The sequence below is a fragment of the Phoca vitulina genome, unplaced genomic scaffold (assembly GCF_004348235.1).
Source record: "Phoca vitulina isolate PV1807 unplaced genomic scaffold, GSC_HSeal_1.0 scaffold2, whole genome shotgun sequence".
NCBI lineage: Eukaryota > Metazoa > Chordata > Mammalia > Carnivora > Phocidae > Phoca > Phoca vitulina.
Genome location: NW_022589705.1, coordinates 89,172,987 through 89,199,509, shown reverse-complemented (window position 1 = coordinate 89,199,509; position 26,523 = coordinate 89,172,987). Strand labels below are relative to the sequence as shown.

At 50.0% G+C, this 26,523-nt stretch overlaps 2 protein-coding genes across 9 annotated transcripts in view; one reads left to right on the top strand and one right to left on the bottom strand.

The window, feature by feature from the left end:
* Positions 1-4,710, top strand: part of SZRD1 (SUZ RNA binding domain containing 1) — a 24,574-nt gene extending 19,864 nt beyond the window's left edge. For 2 of the 8 annotated variants that reach the window (XM_032392879.1, XM_032392844.1), the window contains 2 exons: positions 725-979; positions 2,206-4,641. In XM_032392879.1, the coding sequence (XP_032248770.1) occupies positions 725-979; positions 2,206-2,308 (358 nt within the window). In that variant the 3' untranslated portion in view covers positions 2,309-4,641. Of the gene's footprint in view, positions 1-724; positions 980-2,178 lie in introns of all 8 variants that reach the window. The other 6 variants (XM_032392850.1, XM_032392889.1, XM_032392843.1 and 3 more) reach the window with 5 other exon arrangements.
* Positions 3,702-26,523, bottom strand: SPATA21 (spermatogenesis associated 21). Its single transcript, XM_032415121.1, has 10 exons — positions 26,312-26,523; positions 25,875-25,923; positions 24,586-25,025; positions 24,102-24,190; positions 21,563-21,700; positions 19,308-19,379; positions 19,075-19,192; positions 7,779-7,951; positions 6,703-6,880; positions 3,702-6,150 (listed from the first exon to the last, which is right to left on the bottom strand). Exons 1-10 carry the CDS (start codon positions 26,521-26,523, stop codon positions 6,093-6,095), a joined length of 1,527 nt encoding a protein of 508 aa, XP_032271012.1. The 3' UTR covers positions 3,702-6,092.

Sequence of the window (26,523 nt, the reverse complement as noted above, 5' to 3'; positions counted from 1 at the left end):
CTCCTCTGAGCACTGCCAAGCACTGTTTCTAGGATCATCCTTTACCCCAGCCCCGCCGCGTCCAGCATCCCAGGGAGCCATGGTGAGGGAGGTGTCTCTGCTCAGAAACTCTTCTGAAGAGATGATCCAGTTGTCTGGAGTAGCTTGTCTCTGGGAGGCACAGGTCACTACCAGAAGGCTGAGGCGGTTTGGTAAACCCCGTCTTGGTGCCAGGCAGGGATGGTGGAGCGGGCTCCTTTGTAGTGTTTGACCGGTGTGAGCACCTGTGGTGGAGGCCATGGCTAGAGTGAACACTTTGCTGACCCCTCAGCTAAGGGGTCCTACTACACCGGCCTGTTACACTCTGCTCTGTGTAGGGAAGTTGGGATTTTAACTGACGTCATTGGATTCTGGGCACGAAATGTTTTGCCACAGGGGCCGAACAGTGGTTGATGTGACTGTGAACCGGGGGATAGAAGTCCCAGAATGAGGTGCTGTTCCAGCCCCCCTTTGCCTGGGGTTAGGTCTGAGGAGCAGACCTGAGGACGACATGAGCTTATGGCAAGGTTGCTCTTTTGGGAAACCCCTTTTGAGGAGTGAGAGTTTTGGTGTCTGGTCAGAGGCCAGAGAATAACGACTAGAATTAGGAGGAGGGAGGGGAAAGTGATGGGGGTGGGTGAGGGACATGGATGGGGCCTCTGGAGTCAAGGATAAGACTTGTGAAGCTGTATTTGCTCTTTGTCAGCAGGAAATCCAAATCTCCTCCCAAAGTGCCCATTGTGATTCAGGACGATAGCCTTCCCACGGGGCCCCCTCCACAGATCCGCATCCTCAAGAGGCCCACCAGCAATGGTGTGGTCAGCAGCCCCAACTCCACCAGCAGGCCAGCCCTTCCTGTCAAGTCCCTAGCGCAGCGTGAGGCGGAGTACGCCGAGGCCCGGAAGCGGATCCTGGGCAGCGCCAGCCCCGAGGAGGAACAAGAGAAACCCATCCTCGACAGGTGAGTGCAGCCGGTGGGGCTGACCTTCCGCCACTCCGCCAGGCCGCTCCGAGGTGGGAGGGGGAGTGGCCTGGCTGCGGGCAGAGTAGTGAGAAGCAGGCAGAATCAGGTCTGGAACCGTGGCAGCTCCAGCTGCCAAGCCCGACCTGGTGGGCAAGTTCAGGGTCTGCTGCTTCGGCTCAGGACTGCAAGCTTTGAGGTCGTGGCTTACTGCTCTGCGGCCTCTGCAGGCTTGGGCACGGGGGTGGGGAGGAGGGCAGTGTGGCACAGAGGTTAAAGGCACAAACTCTGAGTCAGAATCTGCCATTTCCTTCCACTTCCGGCTGCCTAACCTCTCTGTACCCTCATAGCCTCATCTGTGGGGGAAATGGGATAACGATAGTACCTCCCTTGTCAACTCGTTGTGCAAATAAATGTGTAGTGTTTTGAGAACCCCGCCTGACACAGCAGATGGTGCCCCACGAAGTGCTTAGATGTTATCTTCTGGGTCTCATAATAGCTCTCTGTGATGTTTAGTGCATTTTCTAAATCCTTTTTCGTTCCCGGCACTTTTTTTTTTCTCTGCAGTCCTAGAGGTTGCGTTATGTAAATTTGTCACCTCCTGCTAAAGTCCATTTGTTAAAATAGCCTCTTTCTGACTTTGAGAGGCTTCCTTGGGTTTGCTATTTTGGGACTTGAACTAATCTATGTACCTTCTTCCTGTCCCTTGATTAATTTGATAGACTCCCGTTCTCCTCTAAGCCTTCACTTGGCAGCCTAGAAGAGGTCTGTTTCCTTGTAGTCTTCCATGTTAAAATGAGTCAACCATTAACCACATGATTCGGAGAGAAGCAGAAGGGCAGCCATGGCCGGTGCCTGGTCCCTCTCCTGAGCTCTTGGTTAGGGGTCTTTACCTTTGCCCGACACCCTGAAGGGTCTGCGCCACATAGTTCTGTGGAGGCTGAGCTGTCCGGGCTCACTGCCTCTGGACAAGCTGGGCCCTTGAGCACTCTCCCTGCCCTCTAGATTCAGGGGAAGCGCGCTGCCACTGCTCAGGTGAACATAGACCACCTGCCTCACCTGCCCACGGGGGCTTCGCAACTTGCAGATCCCCTGGGTCTGCTCGTCGGAGAGGGGGCCAGAGCTGGCTGACAGCTACTTTGCCTTGTGCTCTAGCTGCAGTTTTAAGATTTGGGGACCTCTTTTATGTCCTTTTTCAGGCCACCCTCTGATCTTCTTCCCTCCAGGCCAACCAGGATCTCCCAACCTGAGGACAGCAGGCAGCCCAATAATGTGATCAGACAGCCTTTGGGTCCAGATGGGTCACAGGGCTTCAAACAGCGCAGATAAATGCGTGCGGGAAAGGATGCCGCCGCCGCCGCCACCGCCTCTTGGGTCGTCCGCCACGGGTCGCACTGCTGTGGCAGACAGCTGGACTTGAGCAGAGGGAACGACCTGACTTACTTGCACTGTGATCCCCTTTGCTCCGCCCACTGTGACCTTGAACCCCATGCACTGTGACCTCCCTCCTCCCCCCCCCCCCTTCCCACTGTGATTGGCACGTCTACAAGGGCTGTCCCAAGTCAATGGAAAGGGAAAGGGTGGGGGTCAGGGGAGGGTTGGGGGGACCCACGAAGGACTCGGCGTAGAGAGTCAGACAGTGCCACTTGGCCACTTGGGGTAAAGCCGGTGCCAGCAATAACAGTTTATCATGCTCATTAATTTGGGATTTCAAAACACAGATGAGAATTCCCGTCCACCCACCTGCAAGTGCATGTCTTCATCACTTAAAAGCAAGTTCCATTTGAAAATATCCTTTCTTTTTTTTTCTCCTTCCTATTTTTGTTTGTTTATACAAATATCTGATTTGCAAGGAAAAGTGCATGGGAGGAGGGGTTTTAGCAGTTTAATGAATTTTTAATTGAGAAAGGGTAGTTTGGTAGTCTACTTAAAAATGTTTCTGGGAAATTCACTAGAAACATTAACCAATAGGACTTCAGTGAGCTTAGCTTCTGTATTCCTACTGCCGCCCAGAAAAGGGGCAGGGCTCCGCAGCCCCCCGGACAGATGAGCACCCCATGCCTATACGTCCCTCCCTCAGCTCAGTCCCGGGGCATCTAGGCCCTACCGGGAGACCGAGCTAGCTGTACAGGCTCAGAGAGCCTGGGGGGGGTGCCAACCCCACCTCTAGTATTTTGGGAGATAGGGAAAGTGAACAGACTTCCCCTTCCCATACCCCTCAGGGTGGTTCCCTGCCAGCCAGGCTTGCTCCTTTCGGAAGAGAGCAGGGAGTGAGATGCACTCCGGGCTCAGAAGTAAGGGATGTGAGACTTGCTCAGTGTTTTGCTCTTAGTCCGAGGAGAGCCAGGAGAGAGTGGCTCCAGGACTCTGAGCCTCCTGCCCAGTATGCTCAGAAGGTGGCTAGATCTTCCCACTCCAGCAATGCCTAAACTCTCAAGGGTCTGTGGAGCACCATCTCTGTTGATGGCACCAGCTTGGTAACCACGCCTGGTACATTTCCTTTGTGAAACATTACCTTGGGAGCCGACCATTCATTTGGGAAAAGGCAAGCTGTGCATTGCAAAGATTGGTGGTGACAGACTGGTTCCCCATAGACCCAGGCTACCCTTCACCCATTTTTCCAGAGCGAGGGCCTGGAATGAAGGCAGTTTCCCCTCTGTCCCTAGAGCCTAGAGATTTGCTTTGGCTCTTTAAGGTGGAAGAGGCTAAGGGCAACTGCGCAGAGCAGCTGTGTGTGTGTGTGTGTGTGTGTGTACAATCGGGGTCCTCTCAGGCTTTCTGGTCTCTTCCGTTGCACCGCGCCTTATCCCTCAGCCAGCCAGATAGCCTCCCACTCAACGGATGAGTTTGGGAGTGGGTGAAAGGACGTTTTGTGATTAGGACAGCTTGCGGTGGCCAAGGTGACAAGCTCGGTTTTGCAGGCTCACTCCACCTTTGGTTCACCTGCCTTTCAGCCTTGCCCTGTGGGAGTGTAGGCCAGGCCCAGCAAGCCGTGTCCCACTGCATCTCCTGCTGAGGAGGAAGGGCCAGCTGCCGTTGGAATCCGCAGCTAGCCCATAGCACAGCCTTGTGACCGTGAGCAGCCGGGAACTTGTGCGTGCGCAGAGCTGGGACGGAGCTTCGGTCATGAGGAAGCCACAGGCTGTTGGGTTGTGCCCACAGGCTGTCGTGAGGGGGTGACCCCCAGGAGTGGGCAAGGAAGAAGGTCGGCTGCTGTCTATAGCTCCACTGCCCTGACCAAGTTTCCTCCTTCTAGATGCAGTGTCCAGCCCTCGCGTAATAGTGGTTTCTGGCCCGAGATGAGACTGTCCTTTCAGTTGGAGAAGGGCACAGAGGTAGGCCAGGTGGCACGGCCAGGAGTACTGGTTGCTCAGCCATCGGGACCACCTGCTCTTGCCCCCCTCTCCCCTGGCGGGAACCGAAAGGAAGGTCAGCTGATGGGTGTCTGTGGATTGAGGATGTAGTAGGGACTGGTGCTCCCACCTCCCTCTGGCCAAAGATGGGGCTTTGCCCGCTCTGTGCCTGCCACCACCCCCCAGCAGTTGTACCCTTGGCTTCCCAGATGGAGAGGTGGCAGGAAATTTTTAAAAAAGAAAGAAATGAAAACAAGGAACTGTATTGTGTTGGGGGGAGGCGGGAGGGGAGATGGGAGAATGGTTTGGATTTTGTGTGTGTGGGGTTTTTTTTTTGTTTGTCGGTTTTTTGGTTTTTTTTTTTTTGGTAGTTGTCTGTAACTTTCCTTAAGTGCGCCTTTTTTTTTTTTTTTTTTTATTTTTTTTTTTGGTTTGGGTTGGGGGGGGGGGGGGGGGGGGGGGGGGGGGGGGGGGGGGGGGGGGCAGAAACCTGAGGCTGCTGCCCCTTTATCTGCCTTCATGGTACTGTCCCCTTCCCCCAGCTCCTCCTTGACCCCATGAGCCAGGCCTCAGACCTTCCAGCTAACCGCTTCCCATGAGCCACTATTCTGATGTCAGCCTATAACCAAAGGAGCTGGGGGTCCAGGCCTGGTGACCAACCCTTCTCAGCCCACTCAGTCAGGGTGCTCCCCACCTGCAGGCAGGAGGCAACACCCTATCTGCTACCATCAGCCCCTTCCAGAGCCCACTGCCCCGCCCTGCCCTGTCCAGCCCAGCCAAACCCTGCTCTGCCCCATGTGGGTATGCTCTGCTCAGGGATGGGCTGGCAGGGCTGCCCCAGCCTCCCTGGTAAGCAGAGACTCTGGAAACCTCTGGGGTCCTGTTTTCTGGTCGTGTGATCCAGGGGTGCACATGGGCCCCTTGGGTGTCTGAACAGAAGGGCATGGGAGGGAGGGCCGCACCCCTGCAGTCCTGCTCTGCTGGTCTAGCGGGCAGCTGCCTACCCCACCCCACCCCGCACCGCGGGCTCCTGAGTCGGCAGATTAAGCATTTTATAAATTGTATTTTAAATACATGTTTTAAACTTGTCAGTGCCTTGTCCTCATTTCAGTCCCTGGCCTCCTAACCTCTTGCTGTGCCTGCTTGTTTAACCACTGGGGGAGCTACCTTTGCTCAGTCCCAGGGAGGGGCACTCCCTTTGTTAGAGAAATAGGCCTGGGGTGGTGTGTGGGTTGGGGGGGGCAAAGACCCACACACCCTTAGGTTCCAGGAGAAGGGCCCCCATGGGTCCGGGGCTCTCTTGGTGAGAGCATGGCTGAGACCCCTCCTGCCCGTCTGCACGGTCTGTCTATCCCTTTTAGGGTCCAGAATCTTTCCCACCATTCCCTTCGAGCAAGTGGGGAGAGATGCTCTCTGCCTTTGGGGGAGACACTTATCTGAAGAGAGTCCCAGCTCTGTGCTTTGAGAGTGCATAGAAGGTCAAAACTTTGCACCCAGGGTCCCTCTAGCAGGACCCCCAACCCCGGCAGGGTTTCAAGGTGTGTCTTGCCTCAGGGTTTCCTAAGCCTGAGGGAGGCTGGGGCCCTGCACTCTGAGAGCCAAGTGGAGGGGTGAAAACCTGGGGGCCTCCCCTGGCACCAGACACAGAGGCCAAGGTTCTTGGTGTTTATTGGCTTACCAGGCCACAAAAGCAAAATCCAGCAGCGATACCTGTCCACCTGCAGGTCTTGAACAGCTGCTCAGAGTCGGGACTCCAGAGGTCAGTGTGTTCGAGCCGGCACAGAGCTGAGCCACTTTCTGCTCTCAGAGCCGTGTTCCCTAGGGAGAGAGGTGAGGAGAAGGGTGGGAGGAAATGAGCCATTCCCAGGTGCCCCAGGGGAGAGGCGGCTTCCCTGGGAAGCAATGGAGCCAAGTAGTTGGGCTCAGGGGCCTGATTGCAAAGTCCTGAGTTCTTTTGCCGCCAAAGCGCCTGGAAGAGGACTGGCAGGGGAAGCTTCCCTCCATCCAGCAGTCAAGCCTGTTTCCTACCGCTCCTACATGGAGTCAGACTCGGGCAAAGGACTTGCGAGCTAACCCCCTACGTGGTGGTACCAGCCTGAGAGAAAGATGGTATGTGCCACTGAGTGTGGGCACAGCAAGGCAGAAGTGCCCTGACTTAAGCACAGTCACTGTAGCATGTGGGCCCTCAGTAAAGCTTAGCTCCTTACTGCTTCCATCCTTTCCCCCTTGTTCCCCTTTTCCTCCCTGGAGCAGCAGTATCCTGGGCATCATCTCCTGGAAGGATGGATTCCCCTTGGGTTAGGCCAGGGCCTTGTGAAGAAAGGAGGTGGGATGGGCCTGGGCTGGAGCTCCTGCCTTCTGGGCACCCACCTGCTTCCTTGAGATCCTGACTGGAAGAGTAGGCTCCGGATGTCAGGGCCCAGGCTGGTGGGGGTGCACGGGTCCAGCACGCAGTGGCTACCCTGCTTCTGACGGGTCATCTTCTTGTCCAGCCGAGGGCAGAACGGGACACAGGGCACCTGGGCGTAGGGGCTCTGCAGGTTGGCATCTGGCAAGGGAGGAAGGAGGAGGCAGGAGCAGGGAGTGCCTCAGAGCAAGCCCAGCCTTGGGAGGCAGGCAGACCCAGCTGAAATCCCAGCTTTGCCACATCCTGAGCTGGGTGGGTTTGGGCAAATCGGTTAACCTCTCTGAGCCTCTGTGTAAGCTGGGGCTGAGTACCCACCTCACAGAGCTGACGATGAGGATTAAAGGGATAATACATGCGCAGCATGCCGCTGAACGCCAAGCACAGTGTAAGGGCTCGTAACAGCTTACACAGGAACACGTATCTTTGTGATGGGTCCTGGCAGTCTGGTAGGCACACTAGAGAGACTCTGGAAAGCTCCTAGCCTATCACTTGGCACACAGTAGGACTCCTAGTTTAATCAATGGCAACTGCTCTTACGGGGAGGCAGCCTTGCCCAGTGAAAAGAGCACAGGTTTTGGAGTCAGACCTGGGTATAAACTGCCCTTTCTTGACACAGGTTAGCTGTGGGGCCCTGGGCCTTGGGCTTAAACTTGCTCAGTTCCACTGTTCTCATCTGTAACATGGGGTAAATATGTGATCGTAAGCACTAAATTCTAGCACATCTACAAAGGGCCTAGCATGGGGAGTGACCCCAGTGGGTGTTCAGTAAATGCGGAGCTGCGATTGCTAATCGCCCTCCCTGCTCAGTGGAGGCTCTCGGGACCAACGTGTGCTCAGGGCTGAGCCCCAGGGAAGAGTGCAGAAAGCCCTTGTCAGAGGGCTAGAGGTGGGGTGGGGATTTTCAGACCATTGACTAATGCACACAGTTAAGCCCAAAGTGGGAAACCATGTCTCTCAGCTCCTGGGTCTGGCTGTGGGCCCAGGGAAAGAGGCCAGGGGGGCAGGAGAGCAGAGTGCTCGCTGTGCCCAAGGCCCTCACCATAGTTCTGCTGCTTCAGCCGGCTCAGGATCCTGAGGACCCTTCGTTCTGGGACTTCCAAGTCTGACTGCTGGGGGTTGTAGGGAAGCTTCTTCCGGGACCGCAGCCGGCCTATGGCCAACTCCATCTCTCGGGCCTTACAGGTGCCTTCCTTCAGCTTCTTCTGGTAATAGCTGGGGAGGCAGTGCCCGCCCAGCTCAGCCTGGCTGTGTTTAATTCACCTCCCCTCCCCCCTCCCTCTTTCTGAGCCCCTGTTCCGTCTGGCCAGCTCTGGGACAGGGACACAAGCCCAGGAGTTAGGAGACCTGGGTTTTAGTCCCAGCTCTGCCATTAACTCCCTGTCACTGCCTTGCTTTGGACTCCAGTCACCCCGACCCTATCTCTGCAAGTCACATGACTTCTCTGGGCTTCAGGTTTCCCCTGGGTAAAATGGATCAAACAGTCTTCACGTTCTAGGATTAAATAACAAGGCCCATCAAGCACTCAGCAACGTGGCCCATGGAAAGAGCCTGGTCAGTGTCACCTATGCTTTCCATCACTGATACTTTACTTAGATGTACAAGTGCTCTGTAAGACAGCTGTGCGATTAACCTGCTCATCTTCCAGATTTGAGTTTTATTTTCTTGACTCACGGCGACTTGCCTGCCCACTAGACTGCAGCTCCGCTCATGCATTCAGCAGATACTCAGTGGGTGTTTACTGCAGGCCGGCCATGCATCTAGGTGCTTGGGAAAGCAGTGCAGGAGATCTCCATAGAAGGTCCCTGCCTCCTAGTGTCCCAGCCCCTCTCTCACTCCAGCCACTGCCACAGTGACCACTTCCACACGGACTTGGAGCAGCCTTGCACAGGGACAGTCTGAGGTGGCCTCACCTCAGAAGCTGCCTGCCTGGAGCTTCTCTGAAACCACGGTGGGGGCCACCCTTGACCAAAGGAGCTAGCAGCTGAGGTATACAGGTTTCTCTTTCTTCTCATGACAGAATTCTGAACCACTATCCCTAGTCTCCTCAGAAATCCTGGGGGTGGTTGACTCAACACATGCTTGTATTGGCCCTCCTCTGTTCACATTCCTTCTCTCGCTCCTCCCTGGAATCCCTTTCTAAATTGACCACCTAGGCATGCACCTAATGGGGGAGTCAGACCATGAACAAATAAATACAATACCATGTCGATAGTGTTGGGTGTAATGAGGGCAAGTAAAAGCTGGACAGTGGGTAGTGATGAGGGGCTATTTAGCTCACAGGGGTCAGCAAAAGTCTCAGAGGTGGTGACATTTGAGCAGAATGAGGGGAGGGAGCAAGTCAAATGGGTATCTCTGGAGGAAAAGTCAGGAAGAGGGAATGGCATGTGGAAAGGAGGTGGGAAAGAGCTCAGTGAGCTGTAGGAATGGCAAGGAGGCTAGAGGGGCTAGAGCCTGCCTGGTATGTGAGGAAGAGTGGGAGATGTGGGCAGCAAGATGGCAGAGCCAGACCACCCAGGGCTTTGAGGCAGTGGTGATGGGTGGGCATGCTACTCGGTGCTGGGAAACACTTAAGGCTTAAGTTGCTGGTTCTGCTATGGTCTCTGCCTGTCTCTGGGGCCTGGAATTTGGGGGTTTGATGAGCTTCACACATAGAACACAGAAAATGGATAGCAGAGCCCTCACATGGAAGTTGGATCTAGACCCCTATGTAAAACTAGGAAATGAAAAGGCAACATGTTGAGTAAAAAAGATGACCAAGAAATAACTTCACTCCACAAGGGCCAAAAGGACATGAGCAAAATGTGTGCAACTTTCTCGGTCACAGTTTTAAAGGACATTGCTTGCTCTCCACTTCCTCTCTCCCCTTCCCGTGGGCTTGAATTCAGATGTGTTGCTGGTAAATTGGTTTAGGATTGACCTAGGGAATGGTGCGACAATAAGTTAGAAAGAAACAATAAGTTGTGTGCTGCGCAGCCTCGTCTTCCTGCCTGCTTCTTCTGGACTGTCAATATAAGAGAAATAAACTATCTTGTTTGAACTGTAGTGCCTCGGGGTCTATTCCTGAACTAATATAACAATATAGAATTCTATATCCAGCTAAACTACTCAGTGTGACTATAAATAAACTTTTGCAGACACATAAAATCTCAAAAATTTTGTATCCCATGCATTCTTTCCTCAGGAAGATACTGGAGGACATATTCTTCTAAAATGAGGGCATAAACCAAAACAGAAAAGGAAGATACACATACAGAAAACAGAAATTCCAACACAGGAGAGGCGACAGTAAAGGAAGATGGTAAAGGGAGATCCCATGTTGGTAGTGCAACTGTCATAAAGGACAAGTTTAGATTAGATCACCATAACGTAGAAGACAGAATAGGGGTGGCATTCCTGCAGCAGTTGTTGAATCACTTCCTTTACAACCCAAAAAAAGCTACTAGGGAAACATGCTTCCATTACTTTTTAACTAAACCAAACAAGCCAAGAAGGATTAAGCAAACCAAGGAAGAGTAAGGCATGTAATCTAACAAACAGAGAATCCTAATCAGAGGAAAGGAAGAAAGAATTCCTAGGATGACAACAGACCCCCAAGATGACAGCTCAGCAACAGGCTTAAAAAGAAATTAATCCAAAAGTGAGAATAATGGAATTATTTAGAACATGCCTCCAAGAAAAAGAAACTCTAAGAAGGCAGCACAGGAATTATTAATGAGTACAAAGAAAACAAAATCAAGGCAATTGTCAACTTCAGGAACTAGAAAGGCAAGGAAATGAAATCATAGTATAATAAAATACTCAGCTATTAAAAATTGTATAGCCATAATAATAGAAACCCCCCCAAATTATTTAGTGAAAAATGATAATATATTAGAATAGGTAGAGGGGAACTTAGGGGATGGTTGTATCAGACAGCTAAACCCATACCATAATAGGAAGTCAATAGATACAAGTCAAAAAAATCACTAACCAAAATACTGTAGTACATGCATATGTTTTCGAAGTAAGGAGAGAATCAAAAGTATTTGTCTTGGGAAGGGAGACTTCAGGGAGTGGGGAGCATGGTGAAGACTGGTGTGGGGAACTACAAGGGTTTATTATAAACCTTTTTGGACTATTTGGCTTTTTAAACAATGTACACATTAAGTTTTTAAGAATTAACTCAAAGGATAAAGTTACGTCAGTTGAATACTAAGCAAAGGAAGTTGGTATAACCATGTTAATATTTTAAAAACTAGGCCTTAAGACAAAAAGCATTACTAGAGACACAAATGATTACCATATAATGATAAAATGTTCAGTTCATCAGGAAATACAAAATTCTAAAAATGAAATATGAAGCAAAATCTGATAAAACTACAAGGAGAAGTAGACAATTTCATTATCACAGAAGTGATAATGGATACTCAGCTTTGCCAGTGTAGCATCTAGGAATCCATATACTATATGTGTGGATGAATGGATGTGGCTGTGTTCTGATAAAAGTTTAACTGTAAAAACAGCGAGCAGAATGTGGCCTGCAGCCCATAATAGACCTCTGTCTACTATAGACCTTACCTAAAACTAAAATACACAGGAGAAACAGAGTTTGGAAGTTGAGTCTACCAAGTTAGAGGGTTTAGGTAACACCTGGGCCTTTCACAAATATGTCCTAACAAAGTAAAAAACCAAGACTACATAAACTTGAAGTGATCAGCCAGTAACTAAACTGCCTACAAGAAAAAAAAATTAACACTCATCAAAGGAAGAGTCCGGTTTCCAAACAAAACAGAATCCAGTCTCTAAACCATATCATCTAAAATATCCAGGACAGGGGCCCCTGGGTGGCTCAGTCGTTAAGCGTCTGCCTTCAGCTCAGGTCATGATCCTAGGGTCCTGGGATCGAGCCCCGCATGGGGCTACCTCTTCCACAGGAGGCCTGCTTCTCTCTCTCCCACTCCCCCTGCTTGTGTTCCCTCTCGCTGTGTCTCTCTCTGTCAAATAAATAAATAAAATCTTTAAAAAAATAAAATAAAAAATAAAATGTCCAGGACACAATAAAAAATTATCAGACATGCATGGGGTGCCTGTTCTTGGTTTCGGCTCACGTCATCATCTCAGAGTCCTGAGATCGAGCCCCGTGTCAGGGTCTGTGCTTAGTGAGAGTCTGCTTGAGATCATCTCCCTCTCCATCTGCCTCTCTCCCTCCTTGCTCTTGCTCTCTCTAAAATAAATAAAATCTTTAAAAAAATTATCAGACATGCAAAGAAACAGGAAAATGTGGCCTATAGTAAGGCCCATAAAAATAAACTCATGGAAAGCAACCTTGAGGAAGCCCAGACATTGGATTTAGTAGACAACGGCTTTAAAAGAGCTATTAAAGGGGCGCCTGGGTGGCCCCGATGGTTAAGCATCTGCCCTCGGCTCAGGTCATGATCTTAGGGTCCTGGGATTGAGCCCCACATCAGGATCCCTGCTCAGTGGGGGCTCTGCTTCTCTTTCTCCCTCTGCCCCTCCCCCCACTTGTGCTCTCTCTCTCTCTCTCTCAAATAAAATCTTTTAAAAAAGATATTAAAAATATATTCAAATAATTGAAGGAAAATGTGATCTTAATGAATAGAGAAACAGAAACTACAAACATGAAACAAATGGAAATTCTAGAACCAAACGGTACAATAACTGAAGTGAAAAAGTCACTTGTAGCAGATTGGAGATAGCAGAAAAAGGAATTAGTAAACTTGAAGACAGATCAATAAAAATCATCCAATCTGAAGAACAGAAAAAAAAAAAATTGAAGACAAATGAACAGAATTCTGTTTCTGGCCATAATGAAGGAACTGGTACCGAACTTGTCATCCTGCCATAAATAACTACACATGGACAAAATATATGAAACTGTTGTCAGATATTGAACGACAGGCAGCACAAGACTTTAATCCCTGAGAGAAGAGAAACCAATGAGATGAGCTTAATGATCTCTAGAGAACTTTGCCTGGAGGTACTTTCTGGACCGTGGTACCGGAAGTGGTACCCAGGCAGAACAGTAGACTCACTGAGGTAAAGGGATAGACATTGTAGTTGGTGAAGATGGAGGCCACTGGGATTAGTGTATCAGGATATCAGAGAGATAGGAGCCATGCCAAAGAAAGAGCTGCAGAAATATGCATGGGGTATTCTTGAGTCTTTGGTTGCATATTAAGCAGTACACACATAGTGTGAAATTTCATAAAGCCAGACAAAGAACAAAAAACAGAAGTAATTACCAGAGTTTACCTAGGGCTGAGAGACACATGGGTTTCAAACAGCCAGAGCAGAAAGACTTTGTTGAACACCTGTGGAATTAGTAGAGCTCTTAGATGAGTTCTCTTTCAGTAGTCGGGACTAACTCAGCCCTAGAGGAGAGACTATACTCAATCTTCCCTAACAAAGCTTTAAAACCTTGAAAGATGGGCACCTGCCTGGCTGAGTTGGTACAGCATATGGCTCTTGATCTCAGGGTCATGAATAGGAGCCCCATGTTGGGGGTAGAGTTTACTAAAATAAAATAACCTTGAAAGAAAGAAGACTATCCTTAGTAACTTAATCACCTGCCCTCTAGTTCAGCACTTTAAAGAACAAAATCCAGACAAATATCCAGCATCCAATCAAAAACTAGCAGACATGAAAGAAGCAAGAAAGTGACCAATAAAAAAAGAAAAATCAGAAAAAAAAGAAAAATCAGTTTATATAAATAGACCCAGAAAACACAAAAGATGATGGAATTAGCAGAAGAGGACCTTAAATGAGCTATTAGAAATATGCCCAAGGATTTAAAGGAAATATGAACATGAGGAGAGAAATAAAACTATGAAATAGAACCAAATGAAATATTTAAATATGAAAAATGCAATAGCTGAAATGAAAAATTCATTAGATAAGCTTAAGAGGAGATTAGACACAGCAAAAGAAAATATCCGCAAACTTGAATGCTTAGCAATAGAAATTATTCAAAGTGAAGCACAGAGAGAAAATTCAAGATACAATGATCAGAGCACCAGTGACCTATGAAACAATTTTAAGTGCTATGGAATTGGGGGCGCCTGGGTGGCTCAGTCATTAAGCGTTTGCCTTCAGCTCAGGTCATGATTCCAGGGTGCTGGGATTGAGCCCCACATCAGGCTCCCTGCTCGGCGGGGAGTCTGCTTCTCCCTCTTCCTCTCCCACTCCCCCTGCCTGTATTCCCTCTCTCGCTGTCTCTCTCTCTCTCTCTCTCTGTCAAATAAATAAATAAATAAAATCTTAAAAAAAAACAAAAACAAATGACCTTTACAGAGTATTTTAAGTGTTATGGAATTGGAGTCCCAGAAGGAGAGGAGGGGGGCATATAAAAATATTATTTATGGAAAAATGTACCAAAAAAAAGAGAAATATGATAAAACTATAAATTATAAATCCAGGAAGCTCAATGAACCCAAAGTAGGATGAATACAAACTGAATGGACCTAGTCTCAGTACTAAGAGACTGAGCCAGTGAACAATGGGACATCATGCCTAGATTTGTTCTTTTCTGCTTGTTACAATCTGTTTTTCTCCCCTTTTTACAGGTATGTTATATCACAACTTCTAACTCAAATTTCTCCCTATAGTCACTAAGCTTTTAATATATGAGATTTACGAGAAAGTTTCAGGTAGGGGGAAATGAAGGAGTTTAGGGCATGCCACTGCAAAACAGGCCACTTTTGGCATATGGTTATTTTAGTTAAAACAATTGAGGGGTGCCTGGGTGGCTCAGTCGATTAAATGACTGACTTCTGGTTTTGGCTCAGGTCATGATCTCAGAGTCCTGAGATGGAGCCCTGTGTTGGGCTCTATGGTCAGTGGGGAGTCTGCTTGAGATTCTCTTCCTCTCCCTCTCCCTCTACCCCTCCCTGCTTGCTTGCACCCACACACTCTCTCTCTCTAAAATAAGTAAATAAATCTTTTTTATTTTTATTGTTTTATTATTTTATTTTATTTTTTTAAAGATTTTATTTATTTATTTGACAGAGAGAGACACAGCAAGAGAGGGAACACAAGCAGGGGGAGTGGGAGAGGGAGAAGCGGGCAGGGAGCCTGCTGCGGGGCTCGATCCCAGGACCCTGGGATCAGGACCTGAGCCGAAGGCAGACGCTTAACCAACTGAGCCACCCAGGTGCCCCAGGAAGAAACATTCTTATCACAAGAGATGGGAGCCTTGGCTGAGAGAACTCCGTAATAGACCTTGTTAAAATAACTCTTATCTTCCTTTAGTCTGCCCATGTAGTTTCACTGCTTCTCCACATTCACTACTCTCTGTTCAACCTAGTATAGAAACACTCAGGCTGAGTCATTTCTTTGGGTCTTCATTTTTCTTGTGAGGCCGCCCATTTACATATAAATAAGATTCATATGCTTTTCTCCTGTTCATCTATCTTTTTTTTTTAAGTTTTATTTATTTATTTAAGTACTCTCTACACCCAATGTGGGACTTGAACTAATGACCCTGAGATCAAGTCTCACAGTCTACTGATGGAGCCAGCCAGGCGCCCCTCCTGTTCATTTATCTTATGTCAGTCCCAGTTGGAAATTCTAAGAGAGAAATGGAAAATTTTCCTCTCCTGGACATCAAATGACATTTTTACTTGAACGAAGGACAAACTATGGTTATTCAGCCTTTGGTATTCGGTGGATATTTCTCTAAAAGTGGACGAAGTTAGCCCATCACTTCAAGGAGAACAACTGACAGCATTTGTTGCCTCCGATAAAATGAAAGCTTTCAAGAAAAAGAATTTTGGGAAACTTAAATCCATTAACATTTGCATATACATGTCCTGATACAAATAGTTTATAGCAGTGAAAATGAATGAACTACAGCCACACATAACACTTCTAATACTTAAAGACTTTTCTGATATTAGTGGTGATATTAATTATACTATAATATAGTATATATATACTAATTAATATAGTCATAGTATATATATACTAGTTATATATAGTGTATATATATATATATATATATATATATACACACTAATTAAAATGAAATGTGTCAACACCTGGGAGATAGGCAATATTTTCCAAATGACCAGTGCATGGGAGAAGGGCCATTCAAACTACAAGATAGACCAATAGACTTTTATATTTATTTATTATTATTTTTATTGTTTTTTAAAGATTTTATTTATTTATTTGACAGAGAGATAGAGAGCACAATTAGGCAGAGTGGCAGGCAGAGGGAGAGGGAGAAGCAGACTCCCCGCTGAGCTGGGAGCTGACGTGCGGCTCGATCTCAGGACCCTGGGATCATGAACCGAGCCGAAGGCAGATGCTCAACTGACTGAGTCACCCAGGCGCCCCTAGACTCTTATATTTAAACAGGGGCTTCTGGCTGGCTCAGTCAATAGAGTGTGTGGCTCTTGAGTTTGAGCCCACGTTGGATGTAGAGAGTGCTTAAATAAACAAACTTTTAAAAAATAAAAGAGTACAGGGGCACCTGGGTGGCGCAGTCAGTTGAGCATCCAACTCTTGGTTTCGGCTCAGGTCATGATCTCAGGATCATGAGATCAAGCCCCGTGTCGGGCTCCCTGCTCAGCATGGGAATCTGCTTGGGATTCTTTCCCCTTCATCTCCCTCTCCCTCTGCTCCTCCCCCTGCTCTCTCTCTTTCTCTAAAAAGAAAGAAAGAAAGGAAATATTTTTAAAAATAAGTAAAAGAGTACAAAAAGTTCATTGATACGGTTTCAGATTACATATTATAACCACATAAGGCTCTCCCATTACCAAGTCTGGTGTAGTATCAAAGAAAAAGATCAACATGATGTGTGGGTATTAAATGAAAAGGCTATTAAAATACTTCCTTTTCCAGTTACATATTTGTGTGGGTCAGAGTTCTTTATATACTTCAACCAAAGCAACATATTGCAACAGATTGAATGCAGAGCAGATATGAGACAGAAAGCTGTCTTCTTTTCTGCCAGACTCGGAAGAAGAGATTTGCAATATTGTATAACAATGCCATTCTTCTCATTAACTTTTTTTGTGAAACTATAGTTATTTTTCATTTAAAATGTTTTTTATGTTCACATGTAATGGGGTTATTATAGTTAAATAAATTAATAAGCAATTTAATTTTTCTCTCAGTTTTAAGTTCAAATATAGAAAATATTGACAAAGGTTCCTTGGTGTCCTCAAAAATTTTTAGGAGTGTAAAGGGGCGGGGCACCTGGGTGGCTCAGTTGGTTGGGCGTCTGACTCCTGCTGAGGTCCTGATCTCAGGGTCCAGGGCCCCACATCAGGCTCCCTGCTGAGCAGGAGCTTCTCCCTCTCCCTCTGCCTGCCATTCCCCCCTGCTTGTGCTCTCTCCCTCTCTCTGTCAAAATAAATAAATAAAATCTTTTAAAAAATAGTATGTAGCAGTGAGAACAATAAATGATTGATAATTACTCACAAGAATGTGAATGAATCACAAAACATAACGTTGAGGAGAAAAAACAAGTAACAAAAGACTTACTACGGTAGGAGTCCGCTCTGCCAGAGTCTGGCATAAAGGAAGACAGCTTTCCGTCTCATATCTGCTCTGCATTCAATCTGTTGCAATATGTGGCTTTGGTTGAAGTATGAGTCCACTCATATAAAGTTTATGAAAAGCTAAGCAACAAAGTATTCAGGAATACAAATGTGAGTGAAGATCAGAAAGCGCCACTCCACTCCGTATCTACCAGAAGAAAGACTGATAGTACCAAATTTGCACAAAATGTGGAGCAACTGGAACTCTCCTATTAATGGTGGGATGGTAAAATGGTACAACCACTTGGGAAAAGGTCTGGTGAGGTCTCAGAAGTAAAATACACCTACCTGCAATTCCCTTCTGCATATTCGCCCAAAGAAACAAAAGTATGTGTCCACGGAAGGACTTGTACAAAAATGTTAATGGCAGCTTCGTTCATTATAACCCCACACCGGGAACCGCAGAGAAATCCATCAGTAAAAGAATGGATGAGCCAACTGTGGTAGATCCACCAAGTGGAACACTACTCAGCAATAGAAAGGGGTGAACCCTGACACCCACAACGACATGGACAAGTCGCAAAAGCATTGCGTCGAGTTCAAGAAGCTGACCCTAGGATTCCATACTGTATGTTTCCATTGATGTGAAGTTGCCAAAAGGCCAAACCAATCTGGGACAGAAAACAAATCAGAAGAGTGATTGCCTCCACGGGAGTGGGTTCGGAGACCGACTGGGAAGGATCATGAGGGCACTTTCGGGAATGATGGTCAAGTTGTACATAACTTCACAGGGGTTCAGCTGTCAGCAGTGGCTGAGATTCACACACTGATGATTTATGTGTTTCACTGAATGTAAATTATACCTCAAATAATGAAAAAAAACTCTAAATAAATGTCGATCTCTAGTTATTGATATGTATGCTGAAGTATTTAGAGGGAAATGACTATAATTTATTTTGAAATGAATGAAAAACCAATATGGATCAATGAAGAGAGGGATGGGTAGACGCAAGATTAAAACAAGCATGGCAGATTGGCAATGGTAGAATCTAGGTGGTGAGTATATAAAATGTTCACTGTGAAATTCTCTCAACTTTGCCATATATTTGAAATTTTCAGTAAACAAGGGGAAAAAACAAGTAGTGAAAATTTAAAACAGAAAGCAAGGGAATAAGATGGTTAGTTCTTATTTGGGGAGAGAGTGTTTTGTGATTGGGGTAGGGCACACAGGGCTTCGAGGTTATTGGAAATGATCTATTTTTTTTTTTTTTTTAAGATTTTCTTTATTTATTTAACAGAAAGAGAGATAGCGAGAGCAGGAACACAAGCAGGGGGAGTGGGAGAGGGAGAAGCAGGCTTCCTGCCAAGCAGGGAGCCCGATGTGGGGCTCGATCCCAGGACCCCAAGATCATGACCTGAGCGGAAGGCAGACGCTTAATGACTGAGCCACCCAGGCGCCCGGAAATGATCTGTTTTTAAACTAGGGAAATGGACACATGGGTATCTTAGGGTCCACCCCAGGACCCTAAGATCATGACCTGAGCCAAAGGCAGACACTTAACCAACTGAACCACCCAGGTGCCCCAAGCCTTGCTGAGCTTGAAACCAGGGTACAGAGATAAGTAGGAGAGATAAAGCCTTAATGGTATCTGGTCTCCTGGATCCAGCCATTCCTGAGGCCATGATCCGTTATGTGAGCCAATATATTCCCCTTTTGCTTAAGCCAGTTTTATTTGGGTGCCTTTCACTTGCAACTGAGAGTCCTAACTATCAAAATTCCTCAGCTGCCAAAATACTAGGTGCCATTTCTGTGTCTGCAACCCTCCACCCCCAACCACCAGCCGCACTCACTTGGTGATCTCCTCTAAGGCTGCCTCCGGTAGGGCCAGCATCTCCACCAGCAGGGACAGGATCTCAAAGAGCAGAGTGTGGGGGTTTGGGGGAGCCATGTCCGTCAGGGCGTTCTGCTCTGGGGACATGGGATGATGTCTGCCGTTACCATTTGGCAGTTCTGGATGCCCACTGTCCACCAGCCACCAGACCCGTCCCTGAGCTCTGACTCCTCTGGGCTCATCCCTACTCACCCACGGAGCAGAAGAAGCGCCTGGTGTCTGTCATCACAGCCAAGAAGTCCTTGAAGCCTACATGACCATCTCCTGTGGAGGCCAAGGGTGTGACAGTGGACAGGGGCCTGCCAGAGTGTGCCCAGGCATTGCAGCCCCGCTTGGTTATTGGCATTTCCTCAATGGGTTTGATTATAAAACACATAGAAGACACATATTCAACACATATGTAACATGTATTCAGTGCAGCCAGTGTGGTGCACACAGCAAAGTAGAAGGTGGAAGTTAAAATCTCCTGGGTTGGGAGCTCCAAGAACTCGGGGCAGCAGTCTGAATTCACATCCCTGGTCCAGCATTTACTATCCGTGTGACCTTGGCAAAGCCCCCAACCCCGCTAAGCCTTAGTTTTCTCATCTAGAGGGTGAGGATAACCATGATACCTATCTCATGGGAGATTGAAGCCAAGTGCTTAGAACAGAGCCGTGTGTATTATACAAGTTCAGTAAATGTGAGCAACTGTTATTATTACCATGTGCTAGTCACTGCATGAGAGTTATGTACCCACAAGATTCCCACCTCGGCCTTCAAGCCCCTGTAGGACCTGCCTGTTACCTGTCTCCAGCCTCACCTGGTGCCAAGTGCCCCCAGCATGAACCTGTTCTTCCACTGGGGGCACCTTTCCTGCCCCGGGCCTTTGCACATGCTGCTTCCTCTTCCTAGAATCCTCTCTACCACCCTCTAACTCTTTAGTAAACATCCTAGGCGTGCTTCTGCTTGATCATCCCTTCCCCAAGAGAAGTCAGACCTGACCGGGTCAGCTGCCCCCCTAAACACTCTCATAAAACTCTGTACTTCAACCACATGCTTGTAAGATCTGGAATTTAATGGAGGTGCCGGAAGGCAGGGACTGGGTCTGTTTTGTTCCGTACTGTGTCCTCAGGGCTTAAGACAGGTAGGTCTCGGGGATGCCTGGCTGGCTCAGAGGAACATGCGACTCTTGATCTCAGGGTTGTGAATTTGAGCCCCACATAGGGGGTAGAGATTACTTAAATTAAAAAAAAAAAGTCAGGTAAGTCTTAGCAGATGTTTTCTGAGCTACTAGACGAATGAATGAATGGTCTCTAATCCTGAAAACCACCCTCTGGAGGTGCCTAATACTCTTACCCCATGTCACAGATGGGGCCTTAGACACAGAGAAAAGCAAGCTTTTGCCAAGAGTCACGTAGAGGCAGAGCTGGGGTCAATTCCTGGCTTGTGTGTGTGGATTCGCCCCTGTGCGGTGATGAGGAAGTATGGTCAGACAGGTAGTGGGCCAGGAGCCCAGGCCCCTTACAGCTCCACAGCTCCCCACGCCCTGCATCTAGCCAACCAAACCACATGGGATTCCCCTCACCCTGCATCCTCCTCCCTTTGTCTAGTTTATTTCTATCACGAGGAGTGCCCTTCTTTCTTCTCTCCCCGCCTAACCGCTATTTAATCTTTCACAATTTGGCTCAGGCATCACCTCCTCCAGGAAGCCTTCCTTCCTGATCCCTTCCTCCAAGCCACCTTAAGTGCTGCTTCCTTTGGTGACTCTTACTTCTGTGTCACTATCTATGTGAGCACCTCAGGAGCAGGGCTCATGGGTCTTACACATCTCTTTATTCTCAGTGCCCAGGTCAGGAATGTGCACACAGTGGGCATTTAATAAATATTTACTGGATGAATAATACTAGCAGCTCAATGTCTCCTGGACACACTCAGTGCACCAGGCATTGCGCTCAATGCTCTGTCTGGATTATCTCATTTGCTTTTCAGCAGCCTGGTGAGATGGATACTGCTCTCAGCCCCATTGTACAGAAACTGAGGTTTGGTGAACTTCAGTGACTTGTCCAAGGTCACACACCTGGTCAAATGAGTGACCGAGTCACGGGAGAATGTCCTGTGAAGCACACACACAGGCCTAAAAGGGAGGGATCTCAGACATCACCGACTACATCCTGGGGTCAGGAGGTAGGTCATGGTCATCTCTGGGTCTCCAGAACCTGGCACTGAGTAGGTGCTCAGAGAGCATTAACGTTGGGGGCCAGGACGAACCACATAGTTTGTGGGCCCCGGTGGAAAATGAAAATGCAGGATGGGGCCCCTCACTCAAAAATTTGTGAAACCTTTCCAGACTGCAACAGCAGAGCATTAAACCACATGCAGGCCCCTTGAAGCGGGGAGCCCTGTGGGACTAGAAAGGTCTCCCATGGCTGGGCCTGCCTAGGACTCAGAATGACGCCCCCCCAACTCACCATCGACGTCAGCACTCATCAGGGCGTCCTCGACCTGCGCCGGGGTGAGGGAGATGCCCACGAGCAGCAGGATGTTCCCCAGGCTCTGGGCGTTCACCTCGCCATGGCCATTGAAGATCTCAAAGTAACTGCGGAAGGCTGCAGTGGGGCAGCGGTGGGGGGGAGGGGGGTCACATGAGGCGGGGACATGCCCTGTTCCCACCATCCAAACCCCCTGCCCCCCACTTCCAACCACCCTCCTGCCCAGCACCCTTTACCACCATGGCTGGATGGGGGGGCACAGGCAGCTAAAACCGCTCAGTCCCACTAACTCACTCCACTCTCCGTTCCAAGGTCAGGCCAAGGGTTCAACTGGTGTGCCACAAGCTAAGCTCCTTAGCGACCTTCACTTTGTACGAGGAGCGCACCCACTTTAGGGCTCCCCTATTATGTGCCAGGCACTGTGCTAGGCTCTTTACAGCCACATTCTCATTAAAGTCTTACAACAGCCTCGTAAGAGTGGGATGCCTGTTCCTTCTGTCACGATAGGGAAACTGAGGCTTAAAGGTTAGGCGACCAGCAGGTCTTTCTGACCCTGAAGTCTGTGCCTTTGACTTTGGTGCTCTGTGGTCACTTATCTGCATGGACGTGCCTTCTAGGATAGCTTGATGCCAAAGCTGTGCCTGGCTTCTCAGCCCACGGCAAAATGCCGGCAGAATCAGCGGACCGAGGGAGGGGGCTGGCTCTGCCATTTAATAATAAGCTGGGTTGCTGCTGTGGGCTGAGCTGCATCCCACCGAAATTCTTATGTTGTTGAAGCCCTAACCCCCAGGCCCTTAGCATGTGACTGTATTTAGTGACAGGGCCTTTAAAGAGGCGGTTAAGTTAAAATGAGACAGTGGCATGGGTCCTAATCCAATCTGACTGGTGTCCTTACAAGAAAAGGAAATGCAGAAACACGAGAGACAGCAGGGATGTGTGTGCACAGAGGAAAGGCCACGTGAGGCCACGTGAGACCACGTGAGGACATAGGCGGCCACCTGCAAGGCGAGGGGAGAGGCCTCAGAAGAAACGAAATCTGCCGACACCTTGATCTGAGAACTGTGACCTGAACTCTGAGCAAAGAAATGCTCAGCCGCCCAGTTTGGGATACTCTGTTACGGCAGCCCAAGCAAACCATGCAACTGCCACGGGGCAAGCCCCGGTACTTCCCTGAGCCTCTGTTTTCTCATCTGTGAGGTGGACAGAGTGGTACATCCTCCGGGAGTAGTTGTGTTAATTCAGTGCCTGGTGCATAACAGACTCTGAAGTCTGACACACAGAACTGAAATGAGAGAGGGAGGACTAGGGTGTAGGGTTGGGGTGAGTGGTGACCCACCAAGGACAGGCACACCAAAAAAGGGAAAGAAGAGAACAGCTCTTAAAAGCAGATGTGAGCAGGGCGCCTTCAGCTCAGGTCATGATCCCGGGGTCCTGGGATGGAGCCCCGCATCGGGTTCCCTGCTGAGCGGGGAGCCTGCTTCTCCCTCTCCCTCTGCCTGCAGCTCCCCCTGCTTGTACTCTCTCTCTGTCTAATAAAAAATAATTTTAAAAAAATCTTAAAAAAAAAAAAGCAGATGTGAGCAAAATGCACCGTGGTTTGGACCATCCGAGCAGGGCAGCCAGACAGGGCTGAGGGGCGTGGTGGGAACCCCGAGTCTCTAAGCCACAGCAGCACCTTGTCCGTGAACTCTGCTCAAGGACATGGGGCAGAAGAAGAGGCTCTCTGAAAACGGCTAGAGAGTTGTAATGCTAGAAGGAGTGAGCTCCCGGGAAGCGGTCATAGGGAGCCAGAGAGCTCATTCAGGGAAGTCAGAAGAAGGGGCCAGTGGAGAGAGTCACAGATTTGGGGGGAGGAGTGAAGAGTGGAGGGAGGACAGACACGTGCTCTTCTGGGGCTGGGGCGGGGTGTGGCGGGGCTGCAGGCAACCTGTGGAGCGCATGGAATCAGCGCTCCCTCCTCTTCCTCCTTCTGGGGCAAGTGGAGTCGTGGGGCCCAGCCCCAAGAATGATGGAGACAAAGACACAGTGCCTCCCCCAGGTGGGGGCTCCGAACTTTAAAACTTTTTGGAGGGGGTGGGATGCGGTGGGAAATGGGACTTGTCCAAGGCAACTGGTCTTGGTAAACGGTGAGGGAGGGTCTAGGGCGGACAGGGGGGGCCCTGGAGCCCTGCCTCCCATCCAGTCGGCCTCCGGAGGCCCCGTAGCCTGGGCTTGGGTTGAGGGAGGCAGAAATGCCTCCAAAACCTAAAGAGCTTTGCCCGACTTGCTCCATTTACTCAGAGAGGCAGCTGCGGAACTGGAAGAGAATTGGACCCCAAGGGAGAGGGCCCAGCAGGGGCTCTGGGTCCCCCAGACAGCTGCCCCCCTGCACTGTCTCCCTAGCCAGGAAGTCTCCCCTGGGCCCACGACATGGGGCTGTGGTGGGCATCAGGTCAGCGGTGTGGTCTGGCCCCCCCACCCCAGGACTGAGTGAGACTTCTGCCACGAGAGGGGCTTCCCCGGACAGGCCTGCCCTCACCTTCCTCTTGCCTCAGGGTGAGGTGCTCCTCGAACCTCTCATCCCAGTTCTGGTCCAGCTTGAGGAGGCGGCGCTCCTCTAGCTCCCGCCTGCAGAGGACAGACCCCAGACACGGGGCACACATCCAGCCACCCTTGCCCGGGGCCACCCCCAAAGCCAGAGGAAGGCAAGGGCGAAGGTGGGGCAGAGGAGGGCAGGGGAAGGACCCTGGGGTGGGGGGGCTTTGGGAGGTCGGGAGAGTCTCAGAGTGACCCTGGCGGGGAGGAGGCAGGGGTGAGGGGACACGAGGGGAAGGGACACACCGTTGGAGATTAGAAAGAGAAAAGCTCGCAGAAATGGGGAAAAGGACCTAGACATGGGGGAGGGAGGGGGGCAGAAGTGAGGAGAAACGCAGAGGGAACAGGTGCAGTGCCTGGACGAGAGATGCCGGGGACACCGGGACACAGGCTCTGACCTCGGGCGCCCGTTCTGGGGTGGCTCCTACCGTGTCTTGGGGCTGCTCAGGCTCCTCTCTCCACTCGGGTGCAGGAGTTCAGCCCTTCTCCAGCCCACGTCCAGGGTGGGGGCCGGCAGGGCTGTGACCGGCCCCGAGGCTGGGACCGGGGATCCCACGGGGGTGGGCGCGGGGACTGGCCCGGGGGCTGGCAACAGGGCCCAGGATGGGGCCATCGCAGGGGCCGAGGCGGGGTTCTGAGGCAGACTTGGGGCTGAGGTGGGCACGGGGGCCAGGGTCCTGGGGGACTTCCGGTTTGGCAGGGCCCGGGCCTTGGCAGCCCTCCGATGCGTGGCCTCCTCCTCCTCCACCTCCAGCAAGCACTTCATGAAGCCCTGCCGAAGGTTCTGGGCCCCTGCGGCCACCGTGGGCTCCCGAGGCTGCTTCAGCACAGGGTCCAGATCCCTCCTCTCTCCAATGCCCCTCACCTCCTGGGGACAGGACAGGGGAGAGGATCCAGCCAGACTGCCCCACAAAGCTTCTCCTGCCACTCACTCTCCATCCTCACACTGTTCTTCCTCTTTGGGCCCCTGGAGGCTGCCCTCCGAATCTCCCATGCACCCCACGAGGCTCCTCCCGGCACTCGACCTGGGCTCTGCAGCCTCCCGGCGCTATGAGCCTGGGTCTTAAGTGAGTCACCCCCCGCCCCACCCCTCATCTATTTCCTTCCCTGGGATCAGCACAGCCTCAGTGGCCTTGTCAATACCCGTTGTTTGCCAACCCGACCGGAAGGTAAGCCTCATACGGGCAACACCTTGTTTGCCTCTTTCATCCATGACTATCCAGTGATGACACGTGGTAAGCACCTAATAAATGCCCACTCATTCATCCAACAAATCTAGCCACCTCCTGGACCTCCTATTACGGGGACAGGCCGTCCCCAGCCTGCAGCTCTTGTCCCTAAAGCACCAGCTCTATTTTGTCCATCAGCATGAACATGCTATATTATCTTCCTTCTAAAAAAAAAAAAAAAATCTCCCCTGACAAACCCCTCCAGCTACCGGCTACCAGCCCAGGGTTCTGCTCCTCTTTCCAAGCTCCAGAGGCTAAGGGCATCCTTTGCCCGCCACCCAAGATGCACACACACTTGTGCTTGCACACACGCAAACGCACACACACGCGTGTGCACATCCATGTGCGCACTCACAGACACACAGGCACGCTCACACTCACACCTTCCCCGGTGGGACTCCAAATACCATCCCAGCCCCTCCTCTGCCTCCTTCCTCCTCCTGATTCTGCACCCGCGCCCTCCGCATCCCCACTCCAGCTCTACTTACCGGTGGAGGAACAGGCCCTGGTGCCAGCTGGGTCTCCACAGCCTTGACCCTAAATAAGGGAGAGACCCCGGGGTGGCAGAGGGGCTCAGCTCAAGGCTCGTCCTCTGCACCGACCTTCCCTCAGCCCCCAGGACACTCAGGTGCACCACCCCAGCCTCATCTCTCCAACCTTCTCATCTCAGAGGGGCCCCTCATTCCCTCACATCCCCATGTCGGGACGAGGCCCTAAAAGTACAGGTTTGCAGAACAAAGAATTCTGGTGTTAGAGCTATCCTACAGATGGGGAAACTGAGGCCCAGAGGGGCATGACTTGCCCGAGGTCCTATATCAGGTCAGGAGCAGTCGGGGCTAGAATCCACCTCACCTGTAACTTAACAGAAGCGTGGTCTTTTTGGGTCAGGGAGTCGGGTAGGGCATGGCATCAGAGGATGGCTTACCTTCCTTTGGGTGGGTCAGGTCCTGGCGTGGATGGCGGGAAGGAGTTGGCTGTATTTTCCTCCGGAGTTGCCAAGGGCATTAGGTGCACTGCCTCCAGGGAACTGTCCTCCTGTGGCCTGATATGTGGGGTGTCCACCTCCTTGGGGAGCTTGTCTCCCTGTGGCTGCCCACAGCTGTCCAAGGTGCAAGAAATCTCGACTGGTTGCACCAT

Coding starts and splice junctions, on each gene's coding strand:
- SPATA21 (XM_032415121.1), bottom strand. CDS start 26,523: ATGGTGCAACCAGTCGAGATTTCTTGCACCTTGGACAGCTGTGGGCAG. Junction 25,026..25,874: donor CAGGGCCTGTTCCTCCACCG/GTAAGTAGAGCT, acceptor TCCTGTCCCCAG/GAGGTGAGGGGCATTGGAGA. Junction 19,193..19,307: donor GCGCTTCTTCTGCTCCGTGG/GTGAGTAGGGAT, acceptor CCATGTCCCCAG/AGCAGAACGCCCTGACGGAC.